We start from the raw sequence: 21,227 nt of genomic DNA on the forward strand, positions 1-21,227 counted from the left end.
GGAGATGAAGAAGAAAATTACATTTGTTTACTGCTGAAGAAAACTAGTCATTGATATATCTCAATTAAGGATTGAACCCCAGTCTTCCAGATTACTAGTGAACATACAGCCCCACTCTCCTCAATAGTCGGCTTTGATTTGTGCAGCTGCTATTGTATATAGGCAGCAAGTATTCTGTTATGTCAGCTATAAATAAACAAAAATCCAAGCATCACGAAACTGATGTAAAAGTGTATTAGGTATACTGAGATTAAGCATTCATGATTTCTTAAAAAAGGTGTCATAAAAGGGTGAGGTAGAGAGAAAGAGATTATTTTTTTTTTTTACAAAGGAGTCACCACTTAAGACTTTTAGGCCACTCGAGGATAAGGGTTAATGAGTGTACAGTAGTCAATGGGGCAATATTGTAGCAATCGTTAGTGGAAATTTGGTAAATAGGATTACTTAAGGGGATGGCTCATCAAGAACTTGTTTATGTTGGACTTGAAGACAACCATATTATTGTCAGTGGAAATGAGGAAAACGGAACAGAGTTCCACAGGCGTGCAGATAGGCCTTTTGAGGTTCAAGTAACGACACATTGGAGACTTTCTTCCTCTATTCTCTTAGCTTTTGTGTGTCGACATTGGTATGTGCTGTGTAGGCCTTGACGTGTTCATTTAGCTCATATAAGTCCAACACCAGGCTCACCTTGAAATTATTCTTTTGGAAAGTAGCCATTAATGGAATCAGACCCTTTGGGGTACCAAGCTCTTCCTTAGTATAAGGAAGTAGCCACCCATTGCTCAAACATGTCTCCAATTCATGAGGATACTCATGTCGAATTTGGTCAGACATCAAATAGTCAGTTATCTTGTAGGTGAATACATTGGGTCGCTGATTGTTGGACCACTTCCACGACGCCGTCTAAGTCTTAGTCTGTTTATTGAACTCGGCACTGGAGTCTGGTTCCTCTATTCTGATTGTGGCACAGGCATAAGACTTTGTCTTAGCAAACATAGCCTCACTGAACCGGTTTATACGGACTCCCCCCAACATGTTGATTATCTCCATTCTGGTCAGTGTAGCAAAGCCAAACAGTGGTGTGTCCATAACCAGAACATCAACTTTCACAACGCCTGTATCTTCTATTGTTAATGTGATAGTCCTGACACCCTTGCTAGGGAGGACTTTTTTCTTTTTTTTTTTTTATTCAATTTTCACCCCAAACAAGGCACAGTGCCACTTTGAAGCAGACGGCTACTATCAAGGACTTAATCAGCGGGGTCATTATGAAGAGAGATGAGTAGAAAGATGTTTGTTAACATTACACTTGAAGTTTTGCATATCATTGCAGTTGGGAAAGCAGAATCCCGGAAGGGAGTTCCAAAGACCCGCAGTTCTGAGGAAGAAACTATTGGAGTAAAAGGCTTTCTTGCACCTAGGGATCTCTACTGTAAAGGGATGAGACTTAGTAGTTTGTTGGGTTTGTCGGGGGTAGTTACATCGGGGAGGTACAAGTGTTTGCAGTTCGTCAGAGCATTCACCATTAAAGTATTTGTAGAACAGGCAGAGGGATGCAACATCTCGTTGATGGGACAGAGGCTGAAGCCTAGATGACAGTTCAGGACCTATCAGGTTGGCGACTCTCTTTTAAACCCTGTCCAGGAGCGAGAGACAAGAAGCAGATGCACCAGCCCAGATGTGACAACAGTACTCCATACATGGGCGAATGGTGGCCTTATAGAGGTATAGGATACTGTCAGGCGTAAGTAGTTTTCTAGCACGGTAGAGGAAGCCAACCTTCCTGGCAGCAGCCTTGGTAATGCTCTCAATGTATCTATTCCAGTTCATATTCCCTGTAAACGTTAGGCCGAGGAGTTTAAAAGAAGTACTTTCAGGTAATGTGTTCTTGGCCATTGCTATTGGTGGTAGAGAAGGTTTCTTGTAGTTATTGAAGGAAACAAGCTTAGTCTTAGCAGCATTGAATGTGACCAACCATTTTTGTCCCCATTCCACTACGGATTGGAGGTCATCCTCTAGCGTTTCTGCCATTTCCTTGGATATGTGTTCATTTGTTTTCCCCTCATATCTGTTATAGAGAGTGGTGTCATCGGCAAATATACCCATCTCCGAAACAATTTTATCAGGGAGGTCGTTTATGAATATCAGGAATAATAGAGGTCCAAGGATAGACCCCTGAGGTACTCCCGCATTTATGTCGTATTGTTTGGATGTACGACCGTCGAGGACAACTTTGATTTTTCTATTACTTAAGAAGGATTTAATTACATTATGAATTCTTCCAGTGATTCCATATGATCTAATTTTCCTTAGAAGACCATCGTGCCATACCCTGACAAAAGCCTTAGATATATCAAGGGCCACCGCTCTACCCTCCCCTGTTTTATCCAATGAACAGTATATACGTTCAGAAACTATAGTTAAGATATCTGCTGTTGAACGGGCTTGCCTGAATCCATATTGTTTGTCAGTCAGGAGTTTAGCAGCTGTTAGGTGCTGGACTAGGGCTTGATTAACTAAGGACTCAAATATTTTGGCGAAAAGCGGGAGGAGGCTAATGGGGCGATAATTTAGTGGGTCAGTTCTTTCACCAGAATTCTTGAAGACTGGTACCACAGAGGCGGTTTTCCAGCAGTCGGGAAAACAAGATTCGTTAAGGCATTTATTGTAAAGTTTGGAGAGAACTGGAGCAACCTCGGCAGAGCATTTTTTTAATAGCACAGCCGGGATGAGATCTGGTCCACATGCTTTTGAGGTGTCTAGGTTTTTTATAATAGCATGTACCTGAGAAGGGGTGATTTTCAAATCGTCTAGTGTGGCGTCTGTTCGCAGAGGAAAATCAGGGAGTGAGTGGTGTACCGAGTTCAGTGTGGAGTTTGAGGCAAACCGACTGGCAAGCAGATTAGCCTTGTCAGTTGCCGTGCAAGCAACCTCATGATTGTTTGATAGTGGGGGAATAGTTGACTGTCCATTATTTACTACGCTGTTGTAAATTTTCCAAAAATCCCGGATTCCTAATTTCTGTGCTCTGATGCGTTTTCTGGTGGTTTCAGAGTAATCTGTCTTAGCTGTCTCTATCACTCTCTTACAATTATTTCTAGCTTCTATAAACTTCTGTTTATTTGAGCTGGACTTATGTCGGTTGAATATGCGGAACGCATGCTGCCTTTGACAAATGGCAGCTGCACAAGCAGAAGTAAACCATTGGGGAGAGTGGGGCTTGCTATAGAATTTCCGTGCGGGAACATGTGCTTCAATAGCAGTTTTGAACCATTCAGTGGTCTCATTTGCACACTGTTCCGCTGGAAGAGTAAAGATATTTTGCCATGGGGCATCTCTGATGAGCTCCCTGATGGCTTCCCAATCAGCCTTTTGGTAATACCTCGTTGTTTTGAGTAGTGGGTCTTCAGTTTTAGGGCGAGAATTTAGGCTGATTTCTACCATTATCACAGCGTGATCAGCATTCCCGAGTGGGCTGGGCATTTGTTGTACAGTCATTGGGAACCGTTGTCAGAAAGAGATCTTCCGATGGAAGCTGACTCCAAGAGTCACACACTGATTCAGTCGTGAAGGATCGAGTGCATCCAAAATCCACATGCATCATGCACTTCTTATCATTAACAATGACTTCTATCATAGGAAGCTCCCCATTTAATTTGAATGGGGAGAGAGTCTCGGCCACATTTTCGTTTTCTAGATGCTCTGTTTTGTTGCAAGAATAACAGCACATGGTTGATCTCTCTCTCTCTCTCTCTCTCTCTCTCTCTTTCTCTTTCTCTCTCTACCTCTCTCTCTCTCTCTCTGGTTGCTGTCACTGCTATACTGCATGCAGTTTCTGGCCAAATGGTTTATGCCACCACATCTGAAGCAGTTAATGTAGCCATTCTCACTACCCCCACCAGTTGTTGGTGAATACGATGTCCGTCTAGGTTGCATTGCAGCAGCAATATCCTTGTTCCTGTTGTCCACCAACATAATGTGTGCTCTTTCGGATAGCTCTTTAACTATAGGGTATCCATCCTAGTTGACGATCACAGAAGTCCTCTAACGTACTATGGTAGTCCATTAACGAAGGTATTTTTCCACCAGGATTCTGGCAGCATTTTGCCTAACAGCTGTGCCTGCCATTGCAAATCTGTCATGACCTCATCTACAGTCTCACCCCCGGAGGGGGGGGTCGTAAATTGCTCTAAAACCGCAAATGACTTTGTTCTGTAAGCTTTTACAAGAGCACAATAGCTTGCATGATGGAAGGTGCTACATTGAGCTCAAAACTCATGCACGTCAGGCAGTACCTCTTTCCTTCAAAGAGCACAGTCTGGTACAGCCATAATGATTTATGCACACACACTTGTAGATAGGCACTTCATAGGTCAAGTAACGACACATTGGAGACTTTCTTCTTCCATTCTTTTAGCTTTGTGTGCAGACATTGGTATGTGTTGTGTAGGCCTTGACGTGTTCATTTAGCTCATAAAAGTCCAACACCAGGTGCACCTTGGAATTATTCTTGAAAAATGGCCATTAATAGAATCAGACCCTTTGGGATACAAAGCTCTTTCTCAGAGTAGGGAACTAGCCATCCATTGCTCAACCACATCTCCAATTCATGACGGTACTTATGCCAAATTCGGTTAAACATTGGATACTCAGCTACCTTGTTGGTGAGTCCATTGGGTGGCAAATGGCTTGACCACTTCCATGGCACCGTTCAAACTTTAGTCTGCTCATTTAACTCGGCACTGAAGTTTGGTTCCTTTATTCTGATTGTGGCACAGGCATAAGGCTCCATCTTAGCAAACTTAGCATCAACCCTCCTAAAATTTTGATTATGTCCATTCCGATTAGCATGTCAAAGCCCAACAGTGGTGTGTCCATAACCAGAACATCAACTTTCACTTTCTTCTATTGCCAATGTCATAGTCCCGACACCCTTGGTACAGAGAACTTCACCATCGATTGTTAGGACTTCTGATGTTAGCTGACTCCAAGAGTCACACACTGATCCAGTCATGAAGTATTGAGAGCATCCAGAATCAACCAGTGATATTCACTTCTTGTCATTAACAATGACTTTTAGCGCAGGAAGCGACCCTATTAATTTGAATGGGGAGAGAGTCTCGCCTCCATTTTTGTTTCCCGGACAGTCTTTTCCTAGATGACCTGTTTTGTTGCAAGAATAACAGCACATGGTTGATCTCTCTCTTTCTCTCTCTCTCTCTCTTTCTCTCTCTCTCTCTCTCTCTGGTTGCTATCACTACCACACTGTGTGCAGTTTCTCACCAAGTGGTTTGAGCCACCACATCTGAAGTAGTTAACATAGCCACTCCCACTACTCCCCACCAGGTTTCTTCCAAGCAGACCCTGTTGGAAAACTCAGGTATTGACTCTGTTGATTTTGGGATTGAGGGAAAAAATCCCCAGTCATTAAACACAAACTAAATGAAATTCCCTGAATTTACATTTCTTCTTAAGTACGCTTAAGCTTAAGCTTTAAAATTTGGAGATTTTCTAGAATCAAAAAATTATGTAAAATATTTTGATCAAAATTGAAATAATGATTCTAGATGTAAGATTCCATACTATATCTTGATTTTGATTTTCGTAAGTGAAATGGTGCAAAATTGTTCTGTTCGGAGTATTAATTTTACCTGTCCTGGGACGAGTATTTTTCGAGTCCTATCTAAATAAAATGCAGCATTTGATCAGCTATTGACTTTACTCCACAGTTGTCTATAAAGGATGGGTAATGGCTGACGTATAAACCCAATTAAACCATAGATAACAACGTTAAAGCAACCACTATGATGACAAATACATTTTCAAAATGCCCCCCCCCCGCGCCACACAATTGTTTTACACACAAGGAAGAATAAACATTTTATCAATGAATGATTAGAATATTGTATCTTCTCAAGTGTTTGCGAAAAACAAGTATATAATACATTTCTGAATTTTTTTAGATGAGGATTGGTTATTCGTATTATTTGGATTATTCAGACTAATCTTCTTATATTGAGTGTTAATTTCACAACGTTTTGGTCGATATAACCTCCGACCTTCTTTAGGTGTATTTTGTCTAACTTGGAAATGTTTCTGTCAAATTTGGGAATTTGGACGGAAGTTCGAATTTTAGGTTATTTACTTCACAGGGTAGCATGCTCTCGTTCTGTCAGCCATGACTGGATAGAGGTCCTAAGTAATTCCTGTTTGTATTTTTGGTCGCCAACACTGAAAACGGAACTTTCAATTGGAACGTTGTGAAAATGACACTTAAGATAAGAACAGTAGTCGGATGAATCCAAATAATACGAATATAATATTTGCTCAGTTTGTAACAAAGGAGCAAGTGCAATTTTTTTTTTTTTTGTAATATATATAAACATTGGGTAAACAAGTGCAATTAAACTCCCAACTAACCCGACAAGCAACAAAATCGCACCCCTTTACTGTTGAGGTTCCTAGACGCCGAAAAGTCTTCTACTCTAATAGTTTCTTCTCTCAGATTGCTGGATTTTTGGAATTCCCTCCATGTTTCCTGCTTCCCTGTCTTTACTAATCTGCAAAAGTTTAGATATAATGTGAACAAACATCTTGATGCTCAACTTCTCACATTCCTTGTAAAAAATGATCCTAAACATTTCAAGTGGCAATACGACCTGTTTGGGATAAAAAGAGTCAAGAAAAATCTGTAAACAACTACTTGTAAGTTGAGAGAAGATAAACAATTTGTTGCAAGACGCGTAAAACAATGGAAATGAACTCAGATGTGGAGAATGCGCCTATTTACTTGCCTCCCCACAAGGGCAGAGTTAAATTCAGTTTTTAATGAGGGGAAAATCCAGTTCCCCAAAACTCTGGATAGTAACAAAAATTAAAATTGTTCTCAGTCATGAAGAATTTCTCCTCCACTGACCGAGGACAGAAAAGGTGAAGTGTAGCATCAGAACAGATACTACATTGTGATCTTGAATGTATATTTGAATAGTGATTATATTTGAATAGTGATTATATTTGAATAGTGATTATATTTGAATATTGATTATATTTTAATAGTGATTATATTTTAATAGTGATTATATTTGAATATTGATTATATTTGAATAGTGATTATATTTGAATAGTGATTATATTTGAATAGTGATTATATTTGAATAGTGATTATATTTTAATAGTGATTATATTTGAATAGTGATTATATTTTAATAGTGATTATATTTGAATAGTGATTATATTTTAATAGTGATTATATTTGAATAGTGATTATATTTGAATAGTGACTATATTTTAATAGTGATTATATTTGAATATTGATTATATTTGAATAGTGATTATATTTGAATATTGATTATATTTGAATAGTGATTATATTTTAATAGTGATTATATTTGAATAGTGATTATATTTTAATAGTGATTATATTTGAATAGTAATTATATTTTAATAGTGATTATATTTGAATAGTGACTATATTTTAATAGTGATTATATTTGAATAGTGATTATATTTTAATAGTGATTATATTTGAATAGTGACTATATTTGAATAGTGACTATATTTGAATAGTGATTATATTTTAATAGTGATTATATTTTAATAGTGATTATATTTTAATAGTGATTATATTTGAATAGTGACTATATTTTAATAGTGATTATATTTTAATAGTGATTATATTTTAATAGTGATTATATTTGAATAGTGATTATATTTGAATAGTGATTATATTTGAATAGTGACTATATTTGAATAGTGATTATATTTTAATAGTGATTATATTTTAATAGTGATTATATTTGAATAGTGATTATATTTTAATAGTGATTATATTTGAATAGTGATTATATTGAATAGTGACTATATTTTAATAGTGATTATATTTGAATAGTGATTATATTTTAATAGTGATTATATTTGAATAGTGATTATATTTTAATAGTGATTATATTTGAATAGTGACTGTATTTTAATAGTGATTATATTTTAATAGTGATTATATTTGAATAGTGATTATATTTGAATAGTGACTATATTTTAATAGTGATTATATTTGAATAGTGATTATATTTTAATAGTGATTATATTTTAATAGTGATTATATTTTAATAGTGATTATGTTTGAATAGTGATTATATTTGAATAGTGAGTATATTTGAATAGTGATTATATTTGAATAGTGATTATATTTTAATAGTGACTATATTTTAATAGTGATTATATTTTAATAGTGATTATATTTGAATAGTGATTATATTTGAATAGTGATTATATTTGAATAGTGATTATATTTTAATAGTGATTATATTTGAATAGTGATTATATTTGAATAGTGACTATATTTGAATAGTGATTATATTTGAATAGTGATTATATTTTAATAGTGACTATATTTTAATAGTGATTATATTTTAATAGTGATTATATTTGAATAGTGATTATATTTGAATAGTGATTATATTTGAATAGTGAAGCTATTGAGGTTCTTGAGAAGTTTTGTTATTTTTATGATATGATTGGCGCAAAGGGTGGAGCAGGTGCTAGTGTGATTGTAAAAATTGGATGTGGATGGAGTAAGTTTAGAGAACTTCTGTCATCACTAACCAGCAGAGCATTACCAATATAGACCATGTGTACACAGTATGACGATGTATGCAAGTGAAATCTGGCCGGTGATGGTTGAGGCTATGTGTTGCATGGAGAAAAACGATATGCAACAATATGATGTGTAATGTGAGTCTTGAAAGAAGACTTAGTTCTGATGAGTTCAGAGGAAGATTAAATCTGGGCAGTATAGGGAAGCGTTTGGCCCAGGAATCACTACTGAACGCACAGCACAATAGTGGTTAAAGAAATTTCATGGCAGCAACAAGAGTCTTGAAGATGAGTGTAGTGGTTGGTCATCAGATGTTGACAATTAAGAGCATTAGTCGAAGCCAATCCATGCACAACTGTTTGAGAACTTGCTACTGAATTAGATGTAACATATACAATGATTTCCTACCACGGGAGAGAAATTGAAAATACAAAAAAACTTTATAAATGGGTGCTTCACGAATTGAATGACAACCAAAATAAATACTGTTATAAAGTGTCATATTCCCATTTTTTACAAATCAAAAACGACCCGTTTCTTGACTTGCGATGAAAAGCAGTTTCTTTAATACAATCGATGATACTCAGCTCAGTGGTTAGATGCAGCTGAGGTACCAGGACACTTCCCGACCCCAGATTTACACCAAAAGAAGGTCATGCTTGTCTGTAACCGGTCTCATCCATTAAAGGTGTTTAATGCAGGCGAAACCATTATGGTGTAGAAGTACTGCCAACAAATAGATGAAATGCATCAGAAACTTCGACAACAACACCCAGTATTAGTCAAAAGAAAATACCCAATTCTCCTCCATGAAAATGCCCGACCGCATGTTGATAAACCACTCCTGCAGAATTTGAATGAATTGGGCTATGAAACTTTGTCTCATTCGCCATACTCTCCAGGCCTATCACCTACCAACTACCACTTTTTCAAGCATCTCAACAACTTTCTGCGTGAGAAATGCTTAAAACATCTAAATGATATCAAAAACGCTTATGGTGACTTCATCGCCACCAGAATGCAAGATTTTTTACATTACTGGCATAAATACACTTGTTTTGCGTTAGCCAAAGTGTGTTAATTCTAATGGTACTTATTTCAATCAATAAATTTTTGTTTGAGCCGAGATATGTTTATCTGAATTTAAAAGTTAAAAACTGCAAGAATTTTCTTGTCAACCTGAGAGTTAAGGATTTCTAATGAATGCAAAAACTCCAAGAATATTTATCTGCAAAGGAGATAGTCCAGTGTGCCCTACTACTTTATATCCATAAATGTGGGAAGAAGTTGAATTCATATTTGCTTCAAATAAACAAAAAGTAAATGCAAGTCAACAAAGTTTGCAATCTATAAGTTTAAATAAGTCAAATTATTGAACTTTATTTGCGAAATGAACTATTGCCAGTGTTTACGTTATCTATGGCTTCTGTGTGTGACTTTAAAATGCATCCAAGGATGAAGCCTTAAAAGTTATGTGGAGTTACTCGTTTGTTATTACTCCTTGGTCTAATCTGACCTGGAGTGGAAGTTACAACATATATGTCTACAATATAAATAAATCTACGAACGAATCTTATATAAAACGTATGTACCGTTTCAGTATAAAATGATTGAACAATGGTTGATATGCTGTAAAACCCAATAATCAACCAACATTATTTATGTGCTTTAGACGATTGTCTTCATCTTGCATTCCATGCCGCAGCCAATAGTTTACCCTCGACACCAAAGTTTGCTTGTACTGTCCAATTTTAGAAGATCCACCCTTCAAGGCATTGCTTTTTCCTTTGAAAAGGAGTTTATTGCTAATCGCTTGAGGCGCGCTTATCAGCGAATGCTGACGGGGCTGTTCAGGCATCTTTAGTAGGGACAGTGTTCCTTCTCGGGGGCACTGACTTTTCAATCTTACTTTACGACCTTTGTGCCACATATCTCTCTGTGAGATAGATATGTGACATAAAAGAGAGAAATAAATAACTTCAATGAAACTCTGATATCTTTGGACTTAGAAATAGGAGATGATACCCATATAAGACCTCACTAAAATCCCTATAAAATACTTGAAAGAATCTGAAATTTGAAGAATATTTATCAATTGATGTGTCATGAGAAAGTAGGACACAGACATGAATACAGCAAGAATGAAAAACTTGTGCACAACACGATATAAAGGTAGTATATCATCATCATGGCGTCCATTCAGTCTCAAAAGACAATGGATATTCCCTGCAAGGACAGATGCATATGTAATTGTGATGGGGAAATTAGGAAATCCGCAACAATATCTCTCCTGAGTCGGCACTGCTTGATTCCAGTTGCAAAGAGAAATCCAAGATGGCTAAAAACAATGCCGATATAAACAAAGAATATATATAGTGCCTGATATTCCCAAATGGTCATCCATTATAGTACTGATGATGGAGGTAGTCATTGTTGATATGCTGTAGAAATAATTTTGCTGAGTGTTGACAGCATAATAGTGAAAATAACGTTTTGTTCAGCAGGGATTTGAGAGGAAAATTGGTCGATGAAGCAGTTTAATACCCATTCTTAAAACTTTACAAAAGCAGCTGAGGTATTTGAATTTCCGGGAATAACTTTCATTCATCTTTTATGCCCTCTGTATTAAACAAAATATAGTCCACATTTGAACCTATTATGCTTTAAAATATTTGTAAAGCAAGCACAGTGCTGCAACATTTTGGCGATGAGACAGGGGTTGGAGCCTAGTTGACAAAGTGGGACCTATTAGATTTGAGACTCTTTTTTGAATCCTATTCAAGAGGAAAGGACTAGAGGTAGATGCACCAGCCCAGATGTGGCAACAATACTCCATGCATGGGCGAATATTCGCTCTGTACAGGTACAGGATACGCTCAGGTGTGAGTAGTTTTATAACACTATAGAAGGAACCCACCTTCTTTGCAGCAGCCTGTGCAATGTCCTCAATGTATTTGTTCCAGTTCATATTGCCTGTAAATGTTAGGGCAAAGAGTTTGAAGGAAGAATTCTACCAATCCTTATTACGCCCTATTAATTCCTAACTGTGCATCTTGTTTCTTCTCTTCATCGATACGCTCTTAGTATCAGCACTAGCAGTAATTCTTTCTTCTCTTCACTGACAATAAAAACAAAAGATAAACTGACACTTGTCTTAACATACTGTAATAACAGGGTGGAGAACCACAGCAATAAATGCCCCTGGTTGGCATGCGCCCTCTGTAGAGAAGTCCTGACAGTCGAACCTGAAACCCGTCGGATAGAAAAAATAAGAAGATAAATGCAAATTTAGGTGCTATCCTGGTTCGGGGTTGCGGGATAAAAAAAAAAACGTTTATTTTGTTCCATGACAGAGAGATTATCTCGTGCACGGAAGATTGCTGTCAGTTGAGAAGAGGACGAAAAGAAAAATACGACAGATGATTGGAGGGGAAAAGCGATCGAGTGGTGAAAGAGAGGAAGCGAACGTTTCGTCGCGGGAGAAACACGAATACAACTTCGACGTCGTTTGTTCTCAACTCGCAAGCATTTATGTGACTAAACGGGGAAAAATAAATATATCAAACAGTTACGAAAAAAAGGGGGGACTATAGACAGTATGAGTTCATCAGAACACATTCTATTAAAATATTTGTAAAACAGGCACAGTGATGCAACATTGTGGCGATGGGACAGGGGTTAGAGCTTAGTTGACAAAGTGGGGCCTATTTGAGACTCTTTTTTGAATCTTAAATTAGGCTCTTAAATTGGAAATAAAGACTCGAAAAAAAAAATCGAAAAGAGGGGATGACTTTCACATACGTTGTTAATGTGGCGCCCAAACCGAACTGATCATCAAACAAAATGTCTCACTTTTTTATTTTATTTTTGACACAGGAATCACCACTTATCAATGCCCGTAGGCCACTCGAGGATAAGGTTAATGGGTATACATTAGTCAATGTGATTATAGCGTAGTAAATATAAGTAGTCGAAATTTTGTAAATCGGATTACTTAGGGGGACGGTTCATCAAGAACTTGTTTATGTTGGACTTGAATACGATCATATTGTAGTCAGCTGGAAAGTAGGGAAACGGAAGAAAGGTCCACAGGCGTGCAGTTCTAAGAAAGAAGCTTTGTTCATGGAATCTACATTTAGGTTTAGACACAAATAAAGCGTGTGGAAAATTATCGATAGTGATTTTGGCTAGATGAGCGTTTTTCATGAAAGTTTGGCGACGGGGGACCATAGGTTGAAACTCAAACGAACACTTGCCATATAACTACAACACATATAATCACGATCGTCGCCACAAAATCAAAAGATTCCAGGTCTGTGACAATGTGCGACCATTGTTTCCTTGCAGCAAACGCATGCTAATTGTGGCCGTTTCTCCTCTGCTCTCTTCGTACCGTCACCACACACACACACACACACACACACACACACACACACACACATATATATATATATATATATATATATATATATATATATATATACGAAATATAAAATTATTTGTGTTAAATATAAATAAACTTATAATTTATGAGTTAACTGAAGTCATGTTTAGAAAAGTGTATTCTTTAACAATATTCTTAAGAAAATAAAATGAAATATAATTTTTTTTTTCAGCTTGATGAATACAAAGCGTTGATGAAGGAAGCCATTAAAAACAAACACACATTACATAATGTGTCAGTCGTAAGTAGATTTTTATGTTGATTTACACGTGGGTGGCCCACTTAAAAGTAGTCCAGTCTCTTAACTATGATATTTGTGTGTCATGCGCTCAACCTGTTGCTCTCTGATTCATGTTTCCGTATCTCTTTATGACAGATAAATAAAGAAACCTGATTTGAAAAGGAACAAGACCCAATGAAACCCCCACTACCACTCTGTAATTCTTACATCTTTCAAGTCGACATATCCGTGTTACTTTTAAGTGGGTCACCCAGTACATATTTAAAATGCTGTTTTCAAAGGAAAATTATTCAAAGCAAACATTAATAATAATTTTTTATTTTTGAGATGAGCATTATATGTTAATTTTATTTTATTTCGGACTATTAGTCTCATCTTTATTAGTTGTTTTTTTTTTTAAATCTTTTTATTGGTTCACAACGTTTCGGCCAACTTCCTCTGGCCTTCGTCAGGTGGTAACCGCGACGGATAGGAACTTCGAATCTCCTAACTGCATTCTTAGCCATCACTGCCATCCGTAGTTGTTGTCGTCTCACCACATTTTTGACCAATTACACGCTTTGGGTGGGATTGAAACCGCTATCTTCAGACAATGTTCATCTGGAACCGTAGAGATTCAACGTCTCTATCAACTGCGCCACGGGCCCCGAAGGGCGATCAAGGTTGGATTCTTTGATCTTATAAATCCACGTTTTTTATTTATTATCTGATCTTCCATAGTCGGGTCCGTACCGATTGGTATATATATATATTATTCCTTAATTGGAATTTTTAATTGTTTTTAAAAATAAAATAAAAACATATATTCAACATGTTCATTGTAATTGTTTTTAATAATCAGCCCCAAAATACATGGGCGAAGATATTTTCAAATAAATATGTATGTGATATTTTATATCAGATTCGTATCGTAAACACAAATAAAGAGTATATATATATATATATATATATATATATATATATATATATATATATATATATATATATATATGAAGAGCATAATGTGGTGTCCCATAATTGAATAAAAACGGATGATATGGGAAAAATGTTATGCGATGTGTCGAAAGATACCAGAGCAAAAAAAAAATAAATAAATAAAAAGGGGAAAAAACAGATTTAATATTCCCGAAGCGCTTTTCAACTGACTCTCTTCAGGGGAATCGTCGGTAAATTGGTTAATTACTCAAAACCATGAATTGGTAAATAAAATATTGTAATTGTAAAGTAGTCGGAAAAAAAAAAAATTAGTTCACGGACGACCAAGAGTCATTAAATAACTGCAGTGAATATTTTAACTGCCTTTATCTGCAGAGAGAGGGACGTCGAGAATTGATGACAATAGCCTCTAGTACGTCGAGGTGGAAACGATGTCGTGCTCTGTGTAAAATGGAAAAACTGTTATCAGAGTAGAGATCACGACACGTTCTCTTGTCCAACAAGTGGTCACCTATAGCAGATTTTTGCGCCTGTGAACTTCTAGAAGACGGGACCGGTTCGTGTCTACGGATACAGCCTGGAACATGCTGAGCCACTTTGACCGATAATCGCTGTATCGTCTTGCCAACATAGTCAGCGTCGCACTGACATTGGTAAAGGTAAATAACCGAACTTTGTTCATTGGAAGGCAAGGCGTCATTAAGAAAGGAAGGGAAAGCAGGACGAGTGGAATAAATAATGCGCAAATTAGCATTAAAACAGTGTGTTACTGAAGACGATATTTTGTCTGCTAAAGGTTGGATGGAAGAGCCTAACCACGGAAGCTTGAGATAAATGGGGCAACGAGGAGGACCATATACCTTAGCTCTATTAAAGTTGTCAACCTTACTTCGGATGGTATATGAGACTAGTTGCTCGGGGTATCCATTGGAGAGGAAAATTCCTTTAATTTTGTGAAGCTCTGACATCAATCGAGAACTAGAACAGATCATCAAAGCTCGATGCGTGAGAGTTCTGATGAGGTCTTTCTTTCTGCGCTTGGGGGCAAAAGAATCCCAACTGAGATACAGTCCCGTAAATGTCGGCTTCCTAAATATACTGGTGAGAAAAACAGAAGGAGTGCGCTCCACGAGTACGTCGAGGAATGGCAGCATATTCTATGTATATATATATATATATATATATATATATATATATATATATATATATATATATATATATATATATATAATATTTTCTTATTATTCTTTATGTAACTACACTCACATCTTGCTATGTGTAGACCGTTTCAATCGTATTTGATTTCATTTGGCAAGAAAAATTAAAATACAAAAATTGAAAAGGTTCCAGACCTTTTAAAATTTTAAGGAGAGAAAATATGCCACGACTGGCGTGAAGCAAAGCTAAAGTTCTTAAGAGCTTTAGCTTCGTTTTACGCCAGTTATGGCATATGTTTTCTCCTTAAAATTTTAAAATGTTTGGAACCTTTTTAATTTTTGTATTTTAATTTTCTTGCCTGATGAAATTAAATATGATTGAAACGGTCTGCAAATCGTAGCAAGATATGACTATTTACATAAAGAATAATAAAAGAAATATATATATAATTTGCTTTCTTTGATTGAGCACTGTCAGCGACCCTTCTTGAAATTCAATTATTCTTAATTTTTGGATATCTTTCTACCTGGAATATATATATATATATATATATATATATATATATATATATATATATATATATATATATATATATAATTATTTTTTTTTAACTATAATAATTAAATACCTACAGACACTAGTGTTTCATCCTTTTAGGAATCTTCAGTGCAGGGTGTCACGATTAACACCAGTCGACAGATTCGAACCCGGCAACACGAGCCATATCTGGTTCGATTAGCAAAGGTCGTATCTAATCGGATACCATTAACCGCGAGTAATAACATTGAATTTAAACATTTTAATTTTAAATGTTCTTTACGTCAGTCACAGTGATACAATTGTTATACGAGAGAGAGAGAGAGAGAGAGAGAGAGAGGGAGAAGGAGAAAGGGAGAGAGTGAGAGAGAGAAACTTGGTCATATCTTTGAAAACATTAACGTTAACAAACAAGAAAATGAACCCCATAAAATCGAAACAGAACCGAATTTAGACGACGGAGTTTAGGCAAATAAAGGGCTCATATTGGATAGATATTTATCAATAATAAATAACAATTAAATTGACTGAAATTTCCCGACATTACTCCTGATAGATGTGCCTTCAACTTTTGATGATCGGTGATACAGTGAAACTGCAGTAAAATGTTAAAACTAAAGAAATTGTATAATCATGTATTATTATTAATAATAATAATAATAATAATAATAATAATAATAATAATAATAATAATAATAATAATATAAATAAAATAAGAATAATACGGTTACATCATTTTCAAGATTCGTGCTGGACAAAAAAGATTTTTGGAAGTTTTCATTTTGAATTTGTCTTATAGATGAACTATTTTTTAATATATGTAAAATATTATATTTAAATTAAATAAATAAATTGTAAATAAATTAAGTTGAATATATTATTTATCGCCCTTATTCGATCCATAAGAAAATTTATAAGAAAATCAAATTAAGCATAAAACAAAGTTCCGGTTTCTGCTGTTAACCATTATATTACTAAACTTACCGTTTGTGTTCTGCTGATTCGACATTATATAGAGCTTAAATTCTTTTCTTTTAAACATTAATTGATATTGTGGGTTGAATAGCAGATTGCATAATCAAAGGTGACTTTGCAAGTGGGTTCGAATCCTTCGATGGGCAGTAATTAGCATCTCCTACACTAAAGGTTGCATAAGCATGATACACTGATGTCTGTAGGTAGTAATAAGAAATATTTATACAAGAAAATATATACTAACACACAATGCTTCAAGCAAACTACATCAGCCTCTTAAATTGAAAATAATTTATCCAGAATTAGCACATTATTTGAATGATGTGAATTATTTATATTTGATTAAAAGATATGAACCCGATATAAAATATCATATTGTTATTTCGATTTCTGGATTTCAGACTCCCGTCTACCAGAAGCTTGTAAAACTGTCAGAAGCGGAAATGGATGATAAAATGTATTCACTACCAAAACTAAACGAATACATTGACAAATTGCCTTTGAATGACGAACGCAAGTAAGTATCTTTTTTCTTATTATATATTAGCCCGGATGCCCGACGTTTCCCGGGTGTTTTGAAGTGTGTGTTGAGCAAAAAAAAAAAAGAATTTTAGTAGGCCGGCACGTTCGAACCTGTACCGCGAAGGAGGAAAAGAATGTAAAAATAATTAAAAAAAAACGTGACGTCTTTGCCGTTGCGTCCATCGCCAAACCGGAAGTGACGAATGTTTAAATTAAGGCTAGTCAATCGAAAAGAGGGGATGACTTTCGAAAATATCGGCGAAAAACGCGACTCCTCCCTGTAGAAAAGGGCCCAGTTGAGGGTGAAGGAATTGATGTTTTTAGCTAATTTTTCGATATTTGTCGTCCGAAGGGTCGAGCTTCAAGGGGATACCAATCTTGCGAAAATCCGTCATACATACATACATACATACATACATACATTTAAACATTTATATTATAGATTAAAATGCGGGGGGCGTTCAATAAGTAATGCCTTTGAATCACTTCCCCTTGTCTGATTGAGCTCGAAATTTGTATGTGCAATGATTTATATCTCTATGGGTTATGTGGCAAGTTTGAACTTAATCAGTTATGAAATGGAATCTGTTGAGTGTCGCATAGTGATCTGTTTTTGTTTTTGTTTATTTTTTTTTTAAACTTGTTTTAAAAGGATGCCCATCATAGGAAATCTTAGATAAAATGAAAAGAACATTTGCTAATGATGTCTCATCATATGACCTTGTAGAATGCTGGCATCCTGGATTCAAACAGGGTCGGAAATCTGTGGATACAGCTCCCAGACCTGGTTCGCCACCACCTCTTCTGCCATTCATAGGGCATCTGTCAGTCAAAATACTGCTGCCATTTTGTATTGGTCAAATAGTCTAAGAGGTGAAAATTAGAACAGGATGAATGGATACTATCATTCGTGTGTTCATTTACATATGCATAAAGTGCATACAAGATAAAAATTATTGTACATGCAAAATTTGAACGAAATCAAACAATTGGAAGTGGGTTAGGGGTATTACTTATTGAAAGGTCATCGCATGAGTACAATCTAACAATCTTTTTTATTTCCAATTTCTCCATTCCTTTAAAATAAAATTATTTCCTTATAAATTTCATAATGTTTGTGCTAACTTATTGCTATTGGTTTATTGGATCTCTTCGTTTATTTTCTCATTTATTTTTTAGAGATGAGTTTAAACTGTTGGCGAACAGAACCATGGCAGACATTAAAAACGCATACATTTCAATGGCGCAGTTTTTCAAAGATGTAAGTCTGTTTAATACATTTTATCTTCAGAAGATTCTAGTTGAATAGTTTGATTTCAATTTATGACAAGGATTGAGTCCACCCTCCCAAGCCTTGCCACCGGGCTTTCCGGTGGGGCAATTTTATTGCTTGTCGCCTGAGGCGCCCCTACCGGGGAATGCCGACGGGGTTACCCAGGCAATTTTTGCAATTGCAGGAGTGCCCCTCCTTTAAAGGAGCCTGCTTAGATCCCCACTTTCCGGCCTTGTGCCAAATATTGCTGTGGTGGGCAGCAATTAAATATCTACCCCATCATAGCCTTACTATGATGGGATGTGTCTCCTAGCGGCTTAGGCTGCAGAGAGACAGGGTAGAATACTCGTCAAGGATCCATTCTTGACACTCAGCCCTACAGGTGAGGGTCTGAGAACCGGCCCAGCACCTGTCGGACTGAGGTACACCGCCTGGGTAACACCCAGGAGGTCCACCCTCCCAGGCCTTGCCACCAGGCTATCTGGTGGGGCAAGTTTATTGCTTGTCGCCTGAGGCGCCCCGACCGGGGAATGCCGACGGGGTTACTCAGGCAATTTTTGTTGAGGCAAGACTGACCCTTCTTTAGGGGAGCTTGCCTGTTCTCCCCTTCGGGCCTTGTGCCACGTTTTGCTGCGGTGGACAGCAAATAAATATCTACCCCATTATAGTCCTACTATGATGGGATAGTTTCCTAGCGGCTTCGGCTGCAGAGAGAAAGGTAGTAGTACACGTCAAGGATCCGTTCTTGACACTCAGCCTGACAGGTGAGGGGCCAGGAACCGGCCCAGCACCTGTCAGATTGAGGTACACCAGCTGGGTAATATCCACCCTCCCAGGCTTTGCCACCGGTCTTTCCGGTGGGGCAAGTTTATTGCTTGTCGCCTGAGGCTCCCCGACCGGGGAATGCTGACGGGGTTACTCAGGCAATTTTTGCAATTGTAGGAGTGCCCCTCCTTTAAGGGAGCTTGCTTGGATCCCCGTTTTCTGGCGTTGTGTCAAATATTGCTGATGTGGGCAGCAATTTAAATAACTACCCCATTATAGTAAAAATATTTTAACAGTGGTGCAAACGGTTATAATTTTAGCATTATTGAAAACCTTGTAAACAAGAGTTTATACTCAACTTTTATGTGGGGCTTTGTTTTGTTTTCTTGGTACTGAACCAGAACCTAGCCTAACTTCATATCGGTATCTTTCGGCAGTTTACGGTAAGTATTCAGAAAAAAGTTGATGTGATTAGTCAATCAGTTGTCAGCAAACAACAATTTCAACTTTATTTTAAAAATGAGGATGAACTACAGCACACCGTGTGAAATTATTAATAATTGAATAATCACTTTCGGTGAGGAAAAAACAATTGATTTTTGTTAATAGTTGTTTTCATGAACAAAAAAAGCTTTGATTTTCGTTCATTTGAGTCGTGCTCACTAATTATTCCATTTGAAGATCTTGGAGACTGTTCACGTTCGTTTGAGAAGGTCTTCTCTCTGTAAACAGAGGGGATTGCTATTTGGGTTTGAGCGTGATTATGCTTTAGAATCTTCAAGTAATATAACGTTGCTTTATTTTAATCGCTTCCCCCATTTTTCCCACACGTAACAGAACACAACGTAATTGTATTTAAAATTGTACATATTTTCGATCCCCTCTCTTTAAAAAAAAAAAAATCCCTCGATACAACTTTGAGAAAGCGAGGGCGAAACCGGTTAGCTGACCCCCCCTTTTTTTCTTCCCTTCTTCATCCTTTTGACTTTATTTTAAAACGCTTTCAATCATGAATTATAAAAAATTTCCCTTCATGATTGCAATATATATATAACTTTTTGAATTTTTATTTATTTTTTTATTAGCGATTATTTTTTTTATTTCGCCCCCTAAGCTTTTTCTCTTATTATAAGAAAGGAGTTATTTGCCAATAGTTTACATTTTTTTCGCCTCAAATCTTAGGACGTTTTTACTCCTCATCAGTATAAGCTAGACTTTTATTGACAAGGATCGAACCTATAACGGCTCGATAAGTAGTCTGGCGTGTTACCACAGGACTACCGGACCTTAGTCAATTTTATGTACGATTTTTATCGTTTATAAATATAAGATTGTTTGAATTTTTTTTTATTTTTTATGAGCGATTAATTTTTTATTTCATGCATGTATATAGATGACTTACTTTTATGCACGTAGTAATTATTAATTAATAATTAATAATTAATATTTAAATAAAAAAGTAAAAACGTCCTAAGATTTGGAGCGAATAAAAATGTAAACTAAGGGCAAATAACTCCTTTCTTATAGAAAGTGTTGTAATCAACTGAATTCTTTCTAGTACACTGGACAAAAAAAAAGCTTAAACAGATATATAAATAAAAATAAAAAGGTTATGTAAATGTTTTTAAAAAGACCCGTAATCACGTGAGCAGGATTTTTTCTTCTTTTGACACGATAACAAGTAACGTTCTTATTTTTTATTATTTATCTATTTACCTATTTTCGAAAGAGTGCCACGTGCAAGTGGAGAAGGAAAAAAACAGAGTTATGCAAAATTTGA

The 21,227-nt window shown here is 36.2% G+C and overlaps 1 protein-coding gene across 2 annotated transcripts in view; it reads left to right on the forward strand.

The window, feature by feature from the left end:
• The window catches only part of LOC145295891 (uncharacterized), a 163,690-nt gene that overhangs the window by 58,939 nt on the left and 83,524 nt on the right, over positions 1–21,227 (forward strand). For both annotated transcript variants that reach the window (XM_080141644.1, XM_080141645.1), the window contains exons 6-8: positions 13,213–13,281; positions 17,289–17,404; positions 18,589–18,670. In XM_080141644.1, coding sequence (XP_079997770.1) covers positions 13,213–13,281; positions 17,289–17,404; positions 18,589–18,670 — 267 coding nt within the window. The remainder of the gene's footprint in view (positions 1–13,212; positions 13,282–17,288; positions 17,405–18,588; positions 18,671–21,227) is intronic.

Source organism: Euprymna scolopes, chromosome 16 (genome assembly GCF_053919585.1).
Source record: "Euprymna scolopes isolate OS-2025 chromosome 16, ASM5391958v1, whole genome shotgun sequence".
In the NCBI taxonomy this organism is placed as follows: domain Eukaryota; kingdom Metazoa; phylum Mollusca; class Cephalopoda; order Sepiida; family Sepiolidae; genus Euprymna; species Euprymna scolopes.